At 42.6% G+C, this 17,492-nt stretch overlaps 1 protein-coding gene across 4 annotated transcripts in view; it reads right to left on the reverse strand.

Moving 5' to 3' along the window:
• Positions 1-2,338: 2,338 nt before the first annotated feature.
• Positions 2,339-17,492, reverse strand: part of LOC138948217 (general transcription factor IIH subunit 4-like) — a 15,653-nt gene continuing 499 nt past the window's right edge. Inside the window, exons 2-13 of one of the 4 annotated variants that reach the window (XM_070319722.1) lie at positions 16,016-16,121; positions 14,948-15,082; positions 13,388-13,481; positions 12,890-12,984; positions 12,276-12,456; positions 11,754-11,837; positions 11,001-11,133; positions 9,923-9,974; positions 8,698-8,776; positions 8,072-8,119; positions 5,509-5,649; positions 2,339-2,535 (exon numbers count right to left, since the gene is read on the reverse strand). In XM_070319722.1, the coding sequence (XP_070175823.1) occupies positions 2,428-2,535; positions 5,509-5,649; positions 8,072-8,119; positions 8,698-8,776; positions 9,923-9,974; positions 11,001-11,133; positions 11,754-11,837; positions 12,276-12,456; positions 12,890-12,984; positions 13,388-13,481; positions 14,948-15,082; positions 16,016-16,121 (1,256 nt within the window). In that variant the 3' untranslated portion in view covers positions 2,339-2,427. Of the gene's footprint in view, positions 2,536-2,996; positions 3,069-3,742; positions 3,815-3,864; positions 3,963-5,508; positions 5,650-8,071; positions 8,120-8,697; positions 8,777-9,922; positions 9,975-11,000; positions 11,134-11,753; positions 11,838-12,275; positions 12,457-12,889; positions 12,985-13,387; positions 13,482-14,947; positions 15,083-16,015; positions 16,216-17,492 lie in introns of those variants that run through there. The other 3 variants (XM_070319721.1, XM_070319719.1, XM_070319720.1) reach the window with 3 other exon arrangements.

Below are 17,492 nucleotides of genomic sequence, written 5' to 3' on the forward strand. Positions count from 1 at the left end.
AGGCAGTCTATGTTACACGGTGTGTCACAGCCAGTGTGTGTCTATACGTGTCATAACAGTCTATTGGGTCGTGTCACATACCACAGAACCAACAGGCAGGCTGTGGGATATGTCGAGGACTGTGGTAAATGGTCCGAGTGTAAAAACCATGCGTGTACGTGGGAGTTTCAGCCCATGAACGCAGAAGAAGAAGAAGAGTGTCATTGAGCCCAGGTCTCATTCTCAAACAAATGGCAGGGAGGCTCTTTATCTTGGCACATGTACAGTTAAACCTTTCTATAACAGGGTGGCTCTTTATCTTGGCACATGTACAGTCAAACCTTTCTATAACAGGGTGGCTCTTTATCTTGGCACATGTACAGTCAAACCTTTCTATAACAGGGTGGCTCTTTATCTTGGCACATGTACAGTCAAACCTTTCTATAACAGAGTGGCTCTTTATCTTGGTACATGTACAGTCAAACCTTTCTATAACAGGGTGGCTCTTTATCTTGGCACATGTACAGTCAAACCTTTCTATAACAGGGTGGCTCTTTATCTTGGCACATGTACAGTCAAACCTTTCTATAACAGGGTGGCTCTTTATCTTGGTACATGTACAGTCAAACCTTTCTATAACAGGGTGGCTCTTTATCTTGGCACATGTACAGTCAAACCTTTCTATAACAGGGAGGCTCTTTATCTTGGCACATGTACAGTTAAACCTTTCTATAACAGGGTGGCTCTTTATCTTGGCACATGTACAGTCAAACCTTTCTATAACAGGGTGGCTCTTTATCTTGGCACATGTACAGTCAAACCTTTCTATAACAGGGTGGCTCTTTATCTTGGCACATGTACAGTCAAACCTTTCTATAACAGGGTGGCTCTTTATCTTGGTACATGTACAGTCAAACCTTTCTATAACAGGGTGGCTCTTTATCTTGGCACATGTACAGTCAAACCTTTCTATAACAGGGTGGCTCTTTATCTTGGCACATGTACAGTCAAACCTTTCTATAACAGGGAGGCTCTTTATCTTGGCACATGTACAGTCAAACCTTTCTATAACAGGGTGGCTCTTTATCTTGGCACATGTACAGTCAAACCTTTCTATAACAGGGTGGCTCTTTATCTTGGTACATGTACAGTCAAACCTTTCTATAACAGGGAGGCTCTTTATCTTGGCACATGTACAGTCAAACCTTTCTATAACAGGGTGGCTCTTTATCTTGGCACATGTACAGTCAAACCTTTCTATAACAGGGTGGCTCTTTATCTTGGCACATGTACAGTCAAACCTTTCTATAACAGGGAGGCTCTTTATCTTGGCACATGTACAGTTAAACCTTTCTATAACAGCCCACCGAGGGACCAACCAGAAAACAGGTGGTCATTATGGAAAGGTGAATTATATATAGGACAGAACCGTATCAGGGATCCTTTGACGCGGTCGTAATGGGCTGGTGGTCGTAGCAAAGAGATAGTCGCAAGGGCAGGTTCCATTATACCACAAATGGGATATTGACAAAGATTCAGTGTGTGTGTGGGAGACAATGATCTGTAGCAAAACATCAAATACTATGTGTGTTTGTGTGTGTGTGCAAAAAATAATCCTATATATGCGTGTATGCATACATTAGAATGCATACATGACACTTGTATGTTGATGTATGTGACAGAGAGCATGTACAGAAAGTGAAGGACGTGTGACGACGCATTACGTCTTACCAGCGGCCAAGTTGACTTATGTTCATATTCTGACACGAGGCAAACCCTCAAGAGCCTCACAATGAAAATTACATGTAATGTGTGTACAAGTTGCAATTAACACAACATATTGTGGCATATATACCATGGACTGCTCATAACAATTGTATATTGTAAAATTAGAAGGGATGTAATGTCAAGTTAGGATGTAATGTACATGTATTATTAGATGTTTGGATTTGATATGACGGCCTTTCTCAACGACTAATCAACTTGTACAGGAAAATGTGTAACATGTTGAAAAAGGAATAAGACAATGTCAGACATACTCATTCTGTGTGTGTGTGTGTGCTTGCATCCATGCGTGTGAGAGTGTGTGTGTGTGTGTGTGTGTGTGTGTGTGTGTGTGTGTGTGTGTGCCATTTGGCTGCACAACAACCATTAAGAAAAACAAAGATTCAGTGGAAAGTTCAAACTTGATATTTACTACAAGGAAACATTATAACATGCACCACAAACTGCTTTCTTTCTGTCTTTTTTCTTCACCCACTCAAACGCACACCCACACTTATACACTCACCCACACTTACACCCACACTTATACACCCACCCACACTTAAACACACCCACACTTATACCCACGCTTATACACCCACCCACACTTATACCCACGCTTATACACCCACACTTATACACCCAAACTTATACACACACACAAACAGAACAACTTCAAACAGGTCACGTCTGGCGCTGTCTTTTCCAGAATCGCTTGACGGCGTCGTGTCCGTCCTTGGTTACGACCATCACACGTTTCTCTGGTAACTCCCACACCAACACGTCCATCTCCTGTAACATTGTGTCAACATTCACATGAACACCATCACACGTTTCTCTGGTAACTCCCACACCCACACGTCCATCTCCTGTAACATTGTGTCAACATTCACATGAACACCATCACACGTTTCTCTGGTAACTGCCACACCCACACGTCCATCTCCTGTAAAATTGTGTCAACATTCACATGAACACCATCACACGTTTCTCTGGTAACTGCCACACGTCCATCTCCTGTAACATTGTGTCAACATTCACATGAACACCATCACACGTTTCTCTGGTAACTGCCACACCCACACGTCCATCTCCTGTAACATTGTGTCAACATTCACATGAACACCATCACACGTTTCTCTGGTAACTCCCACACCCACACGTCCATCTCCTGTAACATTGTGTCAACATTCACATGAACACCATCACACGTTTCTCTGGTACCTCCCACACCCACACGTCCATCTCCTGTAACATTGTGTCAACATTCACATGAACACCATCACACGTTTCTCTGGTACCTCCCACACCAACACATCCATCTCCTGTAACATTGTGTCAACATTCACATGAACACCATCACACGTTTCTCTGGTAACTGCCACACGTCCATCTCCTGTAACATTGTGTCAACATTCACATGAACACCATCACACGTTTCTCTGGTAACTGCCACACGTCCATCTCCTGTAACATTGTGTCAACATTCACATGAACACCATCACACGTTTCTCTGGTACCTCCCACACCCACACGTCCATCTCCTGTAACATTGTGTCAACATTCACATGAACACCATCACACGTTTCTCTGGTAACTGCCACACGTCCATCTCCTGTAACATTGTGTCAACATTCACATGAACACCATCACACGTTTCTCTGGTAACTGCCACACCCACACGTCCATCTCCTGTAACATTGTGTCAACATTCACATGAACACCATCACACGTTTCTCTGGTAACTGCCACACATCCATCTCCTGTAACATTGTGTCAACATTCACATGACCACCATCACACGTTTCTCTGGTACCTCCCACACCCACATGTCCATCTCCTGTAACATTGTGTCAACATTCACAGGAACACCATCACACGTTTCTCTGGTACCTCCCACACCCACATGTCCATCTCCTGTAACATTGTGTCAACATTCACATGACCACCATCACACGTTTCTCTGGTACCTCCCACACCCACATGTCCATCTCCTGTAACATTGTGTCAACATTCACATGAACACCATCACACGTTTCTCTGGTAACTCCCACACCAACACGTCCATCTCCTGTAACATTGTGTCAACATTCACATGAACACCATCACACGTTTCTCTGGTAACTGCCACACGTCCATCTCCTGTAACATTGTGTCAACATTCACATGAACACCATCACACGTTTCTCTGGTACCTCCCACACCCACACGTCCATCTCCTGCAACGTCGGGCGTGGCAACATTCACATTATGCTCTTGAATCGACATGTTCATTAGAGCGGAACCCCCCTTTTGAGACCTCAACATCCTGAGCATAACGGGTCTTCAAATGGGTTGTGAAAGAGCGAATATCCTTGCTTTTATTCGGACTAACACTGGTGTACCATGACTAACACTGGTGTACCATGACTAACACTGGTGTACCATGACTAACACTGGTGTACCATGACTAACACTGGTGTACCATGACTAACACTGGTGTACCATGACTAACACAGGTGTACCATGACTAACACTGGTGTACCATGACTAACACAGGTGTACCATGACTAACACTGGTGTACCATGACTAACACAGGTGTACCATGACTAACACTGGTGTACCATGACTAACACTGGTGTACCATGACTAACACTGGTGTACCATGACTAACACTGGTGTACCATGACTAACACTGGTGTACCATGACTAACACTGGTGTACCATGACTAACACTGGTGTACCATGACTAACACTGGTGTACCATGACTAACACTGGTGTACCATGACTCACACAGGTGTACCATGACTAACACTGGTGTATCATGACTAACACAGGTGTACCATGACTAACACTGGTGTACCATGACTAACACAGGTGTACCATGACTAACACTGGTGTACCATGACTAACACAGGTGTACCATGACTAACACTGGTGTACCATGACTAACACTGGTGTACCATGACTAACACTGGTGTACCATGACTAACACTGGTGTACCATGACTAACACTGGTGTACCATGACTAACACTGGTGTACCATGACTAACACTGGTGTACCATGACTAACACTGGTGTACCATGACTAACACTGGTGTACCATGACTAACACTGGTGTATCATGACTAACACTGGTGTACCATGACTCACACAGGTGTACCATGACTAACACTGGTGTATCATGACTAACACTGGTGTACCATGACTAACACTGGTGTACCATGACTAACACTGGTGTACCATGACTCACCATGACGCACAAGAAAGGGAAAACTGTTGTATGCTTCTGATTGATTGTTTGAGCACAGCAATATAAAGCTCGGCATAACAGCGTGGCAATTTCTGGGATACGGCAGCATGCTACATTAAAAGCATAACAGTTGGCAGCTCTGGGGAGGTAGTTCATTTTCATTTTTTCATTTTCATAACTTTACTGTCCCATCGCTGGGACATTTGGGTCGCTTCTTCCCAGTGGAAAGCTAGCAGCAACAGTTGCGCTACCCACGTATCTGCGTACCCAGGACCAATCAACCACCTGCACTTATGTCAGAATGACCGAGGTCTTATGTGGCTATGTAGTGACACGCGGGTGGAACATGGATACTGTCTCTGAGTCTGCACATAAAGTTGACCCGTGTCCGTCCCGGCCCAGATTCCAACCTGTGACCCTAGGATCGCAAGTCCATACCCGCTAGCTACGTTGGCGGGTATCTCCCACCCAGTGAGCATCAAACAGGTGTATCTCCCAACACAGTCAGCGTCAAACAGGTGTGGTTCTCACCTTGGCGTAGTCCCGCAGCATCTCAAAGTCGGTCTGCGACAGGAACTGGTTGTAGAGGACGCCGTCCGTGAAGGTCAGGCGGTCGCGCTCCAGCTCCCACAATCGGATCTGATCCGTCATCGTCGGTGGAACGACCGGATTCTGGGGAAGGGAGAAACAATCTCTTGTAATTATAATCATTTCACTATGAAATCATTTGGTTCAATGATGGGGTAAACTGCCCACATTTCTTGTCATTGTTATCATTTCACTGTGAAATCATTTGGTTCAATGACGGGGTAAACTGCCCACATTTCTTGTCATTGTTATCATTTCACTGTGAAATCATTTGGTTAAATGACGGGGTAAACTGCCCACATTTCTTGTCATTGTTATCATTTCACTGTGAAATCATTTGGTTCAATGACGGGGTAAACTGCCCACATTTCTTGTCATTGTTATCATTTCACTGTGAAATCATTTGGTTCAATGACGGGGTAAACTGCCCACATTTCTTGTCATTGTTATCATTCCACTGTGAAATCATTTGGTTCAATGACGGGGTAAACTGCCCACATTTCTTGTCATTGTTATCATTTCACTGTGAAATCATTTGGTTCAATGACGGGGTAAACTGCCCACATTTCTTGTCATTGTTATCATTTCACTGTGAAATCATTTGGTTCAATGACGGGGTAAACTGCCCACATTTCTTGTAATTGATATCATTTCACCATCAAATCATGGGTAAAATAAAATGACGGGAGTCTGGGGGATGGGGAGTTTTCCTTGAATCATCATCATGTCACTGTCAAACCATTGGTTAAATGACGTGAATTGCAGGGGGGGTAGATAAGTTCTTCCATAATTGTAATCATGTCACTGTCAAACCATTGGTTAAATGACCGGTGTTCAGACAGGGGGGAGAGAAGAAATTAGATGTCTTGTTAGAGACACATTCCAACAATCATTCTGTCGGTTTTTTTATGGCTTGTACAAGAGTTCCTGCCCCTTGGAAAAATGTGGACAGACAAACCAATGGAACAGTGAACTTGAGCAACTAACTGACATCTCCCTTGAAAAACAAAACTGTGATCATCAAATCCAAAAACAAAGAGACTGCCAACGTTCCAAAATTCAGAATCAAAAAACAAATATGTGTGAATGTATTGTTCTGTCAATAACAAACGTTCCAACAACCTCCCTTTCTTGTTTTTTGATTATGATCATCAAAATCACCACATTGTTTATCAGTGTATTCATTCATTGTCACAATATACATCAGTATCGATATCATAATGCCATTCTTATCCATAGCAAAGCTACCATTAAAACCCAATGCCCCCTGACAAAAAAATGGCAGGCAGCCTTCTTAATCCTGAGCAAAGGGAAACTACTCCGCACAACATGCACACATACAAAACAAAACAATTCATATAAAATCATAGAGTACTCACATTTATATAGAAGATGGCAGAATAACTTGAGAATACACTATAGTTTCATATGCAAGTATGTTCTGTCCACTTCCAATGTAATAAATGTTGTTTAAAAAAAAATCCAGCAAGTGTTCTTCAAAAACGTCCAACGTGTCAGCCTTCAGTCCTCATTTACACCAATATATGTTGACAACTCCCAGAAAAATCCTCCCGAAAGTCCTGTTGTCGAATAACAACACCCAGATCGATGTCAAGACTCATCCCCTTTCACCTCTTCAAGTAGAAAACCTTCGAAAGGCGTGTCAGAATCGTCATCTGAGTTCCCCATGATCGAACACCATACTTCCAAACCTTCGTTCAACGCCATTTTGTCAGAAAAAAAAATCTCAAACTTTGAAAATTCACAGCTAACACACTATCGCATCGATTCAAACTCTGCAAACGCTAGAATGAAGCAGCCGGAAGGAAGTGCATTGATCACATCCGGTCGCAAGGCCTTATGGGTAAGGCTCAAAGCGAAAGTGAAAGTAGGTGAGCTAGTGTTTAGCGGGCCATGCCGGGCGGTTCAGGGGGCATTGGGTTTATAAACTGAAATACAGTGGAACCCCCTTCAAGACCTCCACAAATCTGAGAAAATCAGATCTTAAAAGGAGGGACCCTTCTTCTTCTTCTGCGTTCGTGGGCTGAAACTCCCACGTACACTCGTGTTTTTCTGCACGAGTGGAATTTTACGTGTATGACCGTTTTTTACCCCGCCATTTAGGCAGCCATACGCCGTTTTTGCAGGAAGCATGCTGGGTATTTTCGTGTTTCTATAACCCACCGAACTCTGACATGGATTACAGGATCTTTTTCGTGCGCACGTGGTCTTGTGCTTGTGTGTACACACGGGGGTGTTCGGACACCGAAAAGAGTCTGCACACAAAGTTGACTCTGAGAAATAAATCTCTCGCCGAACGTGGGGACGAACTCACGCTGACAGCGGCCAACTGGATACAAATCCAGCGCGCTGCCGACTGAGCTACATCCCCGCCCTGAGGGATCCTTCAAATGGTGCTACATTTAAACAGGTTATAAACAGACTATCTGAGAAAACGGGGTCTTAAAAGGGAGGGAGAATTACATGAGGGACTTGTAACACCGACCTTTTGCAGCATCTCTGGGTGAGCGTGCGAGCGAAGGTAGTTCAGAATCTGTCGAGAAAGGAGCACACTGTCAATTTACTTCATACAAAACATTTAACAGCTAAGTTGGAATCTGTTCTTGCACACAAAACACACACACAATCAATTTCTCCCCCTCTCTCTCTATCAAGCACCCTTCCTTCCCTGACAAACTTAAACACAATTAGACGAATTAAACACACACAATCAATTTCTCCCCCTCTCTCTCTATCAAGCCCCCTTCCTTCCCTGACAAACTTGAACACAATTAGACGAATTAAACACACACAATCAATTTCTCCCCCTCTCTCTCTATCAAGCCCCCTTCCTTCCCTGACAAACTTGAACACAATTAGACGAATTAAACAAACACAATCAATTTCTCCCCCTCTCTCTATCAAGCCCCCTTCCTTCCCTCACAAACCTAAACACAATTAGACGAATTAAACACACATAATAACAAGATAGGTTAACTATTGATGAAAAGTTGAATAAAATCAAAATGGAATTAAACTACTCACAAGCATCGTGACCAATGGATCTTAAATAAAAATTATTCATTTTCTTGTTTTCTTGTTTGTTTGCTGCATTTTCAGCCAATCACAGACCTGCTCTGCGGTGATGCCTCGTGCCAATGCCGCCCTCACACTGTCCCGCGTCAGATTCGCCACCACCATGTTCGGGAACCTGTAGCAAAATACAAAATAAATAAATTAACGAAGAGAGAAATAAATGAAAATAACATACAAATAAAATCAGAAGAATAAAAGAACAAAGAGTTCCATCATTAAACACATTCCATGACACTCTCTGAATTAGTTGACACATTTTATCCTCTGAACCCATGCAGGCAGCGTCATGCAGGGCGGATTGACTCTCTCTGAATTAGTTGATCCATTGATCCTTGAAACATGTTATCCTCTGAACCCAGGCAGCATCACACAGGGCGGATTGACTCTCTCTGAATTAGTTGATCCATTGATCCATTGATCCTTGAAACATGTTATCCTCTGAACCCAGGCAGCATCACACAGGGCGGATTGACTCTCTCTGAATTAGTTGATCCATTGATCCATTGATCCTTGAAACATGTTATCCTCTGAACCCAGGCAGCATCACACAGGGCGGATTGACTCTCTCTGAATTAGTTGATCCATTGATCCATTGATCCTTGAAACATGGTATCCTCTGAACCCAGACAGCATCACACAGGGCGGATTCACATTTTTTGCTTCAAAACTGGCTGATTAAAAAGCTTTCCACAAAGAGTCATAATAAATAACACACAACAACAGCAACAGTAATAGCAAAACAACTAACAAAAATCATTACAGGTGTCTGCATTAAAATATATATGAACAAGAAATTCCTTCGAGGTAGGAAAAACACCCCCGTTGGTCAAAGGGAAATAACCATTCTCACTGCCACCAACTGAGAAGGTTATTTCCCTTTGACCATTAATATGTCACTCTTAATCTTAATCCACCAATAACTCCCTAACCGTGTGTTTGACTGGTCCCAATTTTTGAAAGGACCGTCTCAGGAATGTATAGAACCTGTTCACCAAGTTTGGTGACGATCGGTCCGTTCATTCTTGAGATCTATATGCGAACACAAACAAACAAACAAACAAACAAACACATCGAGTGAAACCTATACACACCCCTATACCGGGGGTGTAATGAATGGGTGGTGTGATTTACTTTGTTACAACCAACTTGAGAGCATAAACACTTCGTGAGGACACACAAAGCAAGTCACTGTTTCAGACGGCACCCGATTCGGCAATTCAAAAATCAGACAAAGCATCGATTGGTAGAATGAGAAACGTACCTGTACAGCATTTCACTGAACAAGGCTATCAGCGCAACCTGCAGCGGGGAATCTGAAACGATTGGAACAGAATGAAAATCAAACAGAATGGAATACATGTACAATGTAACAGCCAAGATGTAAACAGAATATTTAAACCATACAAAACATATACTTTGCCATTCACACAGAATATGCAAACCATAAAAAACATATACTTTGCCATTCACACAGAATATACAAACCATACAAAACATATACGTTGCCATTCACACAGAATATACAAACCATACAAAACATATACTTTGCCATTCACACAGAATATACAAACCATACAAAACATATACTTTGCCACTCACACAGAATATACAAACCATACAAAACATATACTTTGCCATTCACACAGAATATACAAACCATACAAAACATATACTTTGCCACTCACACAGAATATACAAACCATACAAAACATATATTTTGCCATTCACACAGAATATACAAACCATACAGCAACAGCAACAGTGGGACTTTGATGTGTGATTTTTATTTTTTTCTATATTTTTTAGCTGCATTATTTTAGTCATTCATGAGTGGGTGGGTGGAGGGGATGGGCTAGTTCTAACTATGCATTAGATTATAAAATTGTATTCTGTGTAGACCCTTCCACCAGCATCTTAGACCACTCTTTGTACTTTTTCTTTTAATAGATGATTGTCATTTGTTTTACCTCATGTCTGCCCTGCGTGTGATGGTGTGATCGTGACTGCTGTAGTGTGGGCGTGTGTGTGTTGGTGTGTATGTCAGTGAATGTGTGGGCGTGTGTGTGTGTGTGTCAGTGTGTGTGTGGGTGTGTGTGTGTGTGTGCGTGATTTGACCAACACTACGCTAAATTCCTTGTGCTTTAAATGTTTTTTTAATGTCACTTGGCTCAATAAATACTGTATTCTGTATTCTGTATTCTGAAACATATACATTGCCATTCACACAGACCTCACATTTTCTAAACTACAATGTTGAAAAAAGTAAGAATCTAACAACAGCAACAACAACAAAAATCACCCAAACACAGATGGAATCCCAAACGCAAGAAATGTTTTACCTGTGTAAGCATAGATGCGGTAGTTGGTTTCCACGACGATGAAGCCAGGTCTGTGAGTGTCGGAGGCCACGGCCTTGACCCCTGTGGCAATGTTGATTGCTAGACGAGTCGGGTAGTAACGCTGAGACTTGCGCTGAAATGACACAGTTATCATAAATATTATCATTATTTTTTAGAAACATAATCATAAACTTCTTCAGCTCATAAATTTTGGGAAACCTGTATGGGCGCCTTGCTGAAAACTTAACATTTATCATAAACTTCCATGCCTTGCTTGCTGACAACTGTTCTTACAAACCCACAACCAACATTGGCAGGCGCTCACACACCTGTGTGCACAAACACACCAACAATATCTCAACATAAAATTTTGAATTAAAAACAATTAGATGATTCTGACAGGAGTAAACAGTGGCAATGAGTTATGGACATATATAACGAGATTCTCTTCCTTTGCTTGTAGTGAAGAACAGAATATTTTCTTCTCTCATTTTTGCTCATCCAAACACAGACTCAAATGTGCAACTCTCTCAACACTACAAAAGGAGAGAAGCTGGACGATCGTTCAGACTGGAAAGGCGGGGAGTGGTGTGCGTGTTAGTGTGTGTGTGTGTGTGTGTGTGTGTGTGTGTGTGTGTGGAAGGGGGGAGGGGGGGGGGAGAGGAGAGGGTGCAGGCGTTTTGCCTTTGATTCCGAATAAAGCCAATCCATCACAACGGCACGAGATACATCACAAACAGTCTGCCCCCTGACCTTGCGCTGGTAGACCAGACCAAACTCTCGCAGGTGTTGCAGGAATCGCAGCTGAGACTCACTCATCCCCTCGGTGGAGTAGTCCTGCAGGTAAACATCACACTGTTACATTAACCCTTTCGCTGCCTGAAGAACGTCATCTAATGTCCTGGGTAACTTGCTTTAACGGGCAATACAGTTCAATAAACAGCAACAGAAGAACAACAACAACAATGCTGCTAAAAGCATGTAATAAAATAAAAGCAGGTAATGCTTGGTTTACAAATATCTTTTTTTTCTTCCCCGACAGCCAACAGGTAAACAACACACAATTACAGTAATCCTGCAGGGGAACATTCCACATAATTACAAGGACTGACATGCAGTTCTGTGCGCTAAAATGTCGACCAGAAGCAAGGAGAAATTGTGTTTTACAATAACAAAAGTTGAACCGATGATTACATAATATCTCAGTGACTACCCTCAAATGAGTAGATACAGACCACAACACTGTAACTCTCCCATATCCCCTTTGACCCTGACCTTGCCGAGTGTGGAGAAGCTGAGCTGGAAGAGGAATGCGAGGCAGCTGACAAGGTCAAGGCCGCGGCTGTGCACGCTGTCCAGGTACTGCAGGAGGAAGTACCAGACCTGGGACGACGTGTCCATCAACAGGAACTGGAAGCCCTCCTGTGTGATGCTGGGTAACGTCTCCCCCTCCTCTCTGTTACAACAATGCATCCCCATGGTTACTGTTGCTATCGGAACAACTGCTGCTACAGTAATAACAACTGGAACCCTGCCTCTGAAATGCTGGAATGTGTCACCCCCCATGGAATCACATTAAATATTTGGTGGAATACATCCCATGTTGTTGGGTTTGTATTAATAAAAAGGTATGCAAGTCTCCTTATATTCACCCCCCCAACAACAAAAAACACACAATTATATTTAAAAAATTCAAAGACTCAAGTCACTTGTCAGTATGATTTGTCATCACTGTTTACTTCATAATGACCTTACATATTATTCTCAAAATCCTACATACATGACAACCGTTGTTCATTCTCTTCCAGGCAGGCCATGAACTGCAAATCTCCTTCAGCCTCAGTCACTATAACTGTCATGGAACAGAGCTTCCAAACACTGGACGTTACCTTGCCATCAGGCCGCTGTTGATCAAAACGTCGCTGATGTCACGGTTGACCCCATCTGACCCCTCCGATGATCCCACCATGAAATGTAGCACGCACTGCACAGACACAGAGATTGTGTTCAAACAACATGAAACGGACCGTTGCGGGAAAGATGTGTAGTGGGAAATGTGTTGCACTGGGATAGTCCCACTCTCCACCTGGGGCGCCTTGTTTTAATATCACCAAGGATCGTTACAACTGGAGACCAGCAATACTGAAGGACCGCATCAACTGGGAATAACTGTTATTATTATTATTATAACGCACCCAAACACTCATACAAACCAAAATTAAACAGATATGACACCGCTTCACACCACTAAAAAAAAAAAACATTTGTAAATATTTTGCATCAATATTCATACTTGTTTCAACATAGCAAAATATTAGCAAAATATTAGCGAATTCCATGTTTTGGGTCATGAGTGTAACATCTCTTTACAAGGACAGAAAACCGACCTCCCAGCGTTCCAAAGCGTATTTATCCAGGAAGCCCACGTCACGGGAATGCTTGTCTGTGGGTAACTTCATCCCGCCCGGCCACACGTGCCCCCTGCACACATTGCATGTAGTTATGTATGATACCCAGACACCCACAGCCTAGTGGTCACCTTACCAGTCATTGGCTACTGCTGCGGGTATGTTCAATTCACCGAGACAAACTTCGTTCTAGAAATTCGTTGTCACTTCCTCGGGAGACATGCAGGAGAAGTGACAGAATGTTTACGTGATGCCATTATTCACGTTTTGACATCTTTTCAAACTTTGTTTGGCTTTTGACGTCAGAGATTTCACCTGGAAAGAGAAGGTCAACAAGACAGAGACGTCTTGTTTTTGTGTCATCGGTATTGTGTGTCTTTAAACACACCCTTAGGGCTGCGGGTGGCAGCACCGTACAGTGGAACCTCCCTTAAAGACAACTACCCCCCACCCCCAATTTAAGACTCACTCTCTTTCAAGACCCTGTTTTCTCAGATTTGTTGTTCATAAGCTCTGTAAATTCAACGCCAGTTTAAGACTACCTCCTTAGGCCAAAAAAAAAAACTAGTCTGTTTACGGTAACCCGACCGACCCTATTTTTTTCGCGCGACCCTAGACTTTTTTTTGGCATTTGGGAAAAAAAATAAAATAAAATAAAAAAATAACGTAACAATATGGTTTTTTGGAAGAAAAAAAAAAATAAATAAATAAATCCCGACCTACCGACCCTATTTTTTTGGCCTATGTTACCGTAAACAGACTTTTTTTTTTTTTTTTTGCCTTATAGAGAAGTGTTTTGTTCAGATTTGTGGAGGTGTCAAAGGGGGCCGGTTCCATTGTTTTCTATCTTCATTTCCTGCAGCTAACCTGGACAGAGATGTTATTGCAGAGATAAGTTTGCTTGGGTAGATTTGACAAAATGCCTGTTGAAGTTTCAGAACTTTTAGGCTTAATTTGTACTAGCAGTAGTAGAGTGGCATTTCTTCTTTGAAGACCCTCCATCATAAGAGTCTATAATACTCCCTAAAGACCCTCCATCATAAGAGTCTATAAGGCCAAATAAAAAAATAGTCTGTTTACGGTAACATAGGTAAAAAAAATAGGGTCGGTAGGTCGGGATTTTTTTTTTCTCTCCAAAAAACCATATTTTTAAGTTATTTTGCCAAAAAAACAAAGACTTTTTTTTTCTCTTCCCAAATGCCCAAAAAAAAGTCTAGGGTCGCGCGAAAAAATAGGGTCGGTCGGGATACCGTAAACAGATTTTTATTTTTTTTTGGCCTAATACTCCATCGTAAGAGTCTATAATATTCCCTCAACACCAACACCTGATTTGTTCAAACATTTTCTTCACTGGGTAATTAATTCAACTCTGTTCTAAGACCTATTTTATCTGCAGATTTGTTTAGGTTTCTAGAATAGAGGTTTCAAAAGAATACAATAAATGCCAAGACAGGTTAAAATAGTATTTCATTCAGTTATCAGAAGGCAAACAAGTCATGTCAATGCTATCTGTGCATGTGAGCGTCACAACAGACGTACCCTCCCAACAGCGCTGTTTTCATGTTTTCTCTGAAGACGGGGTTGAGAATCCATCCCATCATGCCCCCCACCACGGACTGCGTGTGCCACACTCGTAACTCTGTCAGCGCTGTCACCACTTCCTGTCGCTCTTTTCTGTGGTGGAAAGGATCGTAAGTGTAACTGTCAGATACTAAACACCTTTGAGTACAAATTTGACACTATCTCTTGGTTGGAGAAAAAATGATGCAGGAAATAGAGTTGTACTGTTAGTTACTGTACAAAATGTTTAAGTTCAAAAGATTTTTACTTTTATTTTCTGGCATTCCATATTGCTTTTTCTATCTATCTGTCTGAAGTTGGGGAGACAGGAGAGACACACACAGAGTCACACACAGAGTCACACACAGAGTCACACACACAGTCACTCACACACACACACATGGTGACACAAACACATACACCCATGATACAGAACAAGTAAAGTGCTGTTCACATGGCAGACTTTCAACCAACTTTTACCCAACTTTTGCTGGTTTGAAATCGCTCCCAGGTTGTTGAGGCCAAATCAGAAAAAGGTCTTGCCATATGAACAGCCACAACAGTTCAGATTCGATTTAGGACAGATTTAGCTGCGACTCAAAAACTCAGTTGAGCGCTGCCCGACTCGGCCGTGACTTGGAGCAGATTTTGCGCAGAACTTTCTGATTGCGCTTACCGATTGGTTAGCTCTAGCCAAACTGCTCTTCCCGCATTGGGAGGTAGCTTCGATAACTGAACCAGCCTTCGAGTCTGCCCAGACTCACTGCTTAAAACTAGTTTGAGCGTTTGCACTGTTCACATGGGCTGCACACACCTACAGACGGTCTATTAACACACAGTGACCTACTCCGAGTGGCGACAGATCCACTGACTGATGACAGCCTGTGCCACTAACATGGTCTATTAACACACAGTGACAGACGGTCTATTAACACACAGTGACCTACTCCGAGTGGCGACAGATCTACTGACTGATGACAGCCTGGGCCACTAACATTGTCTTTTAACACACAGTGACAGACGGTCTATTAACACACAGGGACCTACTCTGAGTGGCGACAGATCCACTGACTGATGACAGCCTGGGCCACTGGCTGCTCCACAAACAACAGGCGCATGACGTAGTGCCGACCCAGCTCTGGCAAGTCTCTGCAAAACAAATGAATTAATATCAAAACTGTACTTCTTACACAAGTTGCTGTTCAGTGCTCCATGAAGAAACGAAGGCTCACAGCATCATTGTTTTGCCCACTGTCAGAGACACAAAGACACACAGCACAAAGACTTTGTATACTGGTAAAGTCAAATCAAAACACTAAAATAGTAACAAGAAGGGCAAAGCCCATACGACTCACATGCTTGACCTTGACATGACCTTGATCTTCAGGGTCAAGGTCAAATAACTAAACCTAGCAATGACATCATACACTAAGAACTGCTTTACACATTTTTCCTACCAAAATACATGTGACCTTGACCCAAGGTCAAGGTCATCCAAGGTCATGCAACACAAAGCTGTTAATTCAAGACATAGGAAGTACAATGGTGCTTATTGGCTCTTTCTACCATGAGATATGGTCACTTTTAGTGGTTCACTACCTTATTTTGGTCACATTTCATAAGGGTGAAAGTGACCTTGACCTTGATCATATGTGACCAAATGTGTCTCATGATGAAAGCATAACATGTGCCCCACATAATTTTTAAGTTTGAAACAGTTATCTTCCATAGTTCAGGGTCAAGGTCACTTCAAAATATGTATACAATCCAACTTTGAAGAGCTCCTGTGACCTTGACCTTGAAGCAAGGTAAACCAAACTGGTATCAAAAGATGGGGCTTACTTTGCCCTATATATCATATATAGGTGAGGTATTGAATCTCAAAAACTTCAGAGAAAATGGGAAAAATGTGAAAAATAGCTGTTTTTTAGACAACATTTATGGCCCCTGCGACCTTGACCTTGAAGCAAGGTCAAGATGCTATGTATGTTTTTTGGGGCCTTGTCATCATACACCATCTTGCCAAATTTGGTACTGATAGACTGAATAGTGTCCAAGAAATATCCAACGTTAAAGTTTTCCGGCCGGCCGGCCAGCCGGCCGGACGGCCGACTCGGGTGAGTACATAGACTCACTTTTGCTTCGCATGTGAGTCAAAAATGGACCAAAACAAAACAAAAATTAAATCAGAATCAATATTCATTATTTGTAAGCGTTATGGAGAAATCTGACGGATGTTTTCAGTACCACAACACTCCAACCAACCATCCCACCCCCCCCCCCCCCCTCACCCAGTCGGCCGTCCACAATAAATTCCCCACAAATGGCGTTCAGATTTTCCCTGTGTGACTGCGACTTGTGACGTTCAGCGTCTCACTGAATTAACCTCAAAATTGCTGCTCTTTTTTCAGTATATGACTTCACTGACACGGGGCTAATTCCGGAGTACGCCCCACTATTTAAGTGTGTGTATTCACCTAACGGCGAGTACGTCCCACTAATTAAATGCCTGTGTTCACCTGAA

Source organism: Littorina saxatilis, linkage group LG15 (assembly GCF_037325665.1).
Source record: "Littorina saxatilis isolate snail1 linkage group LG15, US_GU_Lsax_2.0, whole genome shotgun sequence".
NCBI lineage: Eukaryota > Metazoa > Mollusca > Gastropoda > Littorinimorpha > Littorinidae > Littorina > Littorina saxatilis.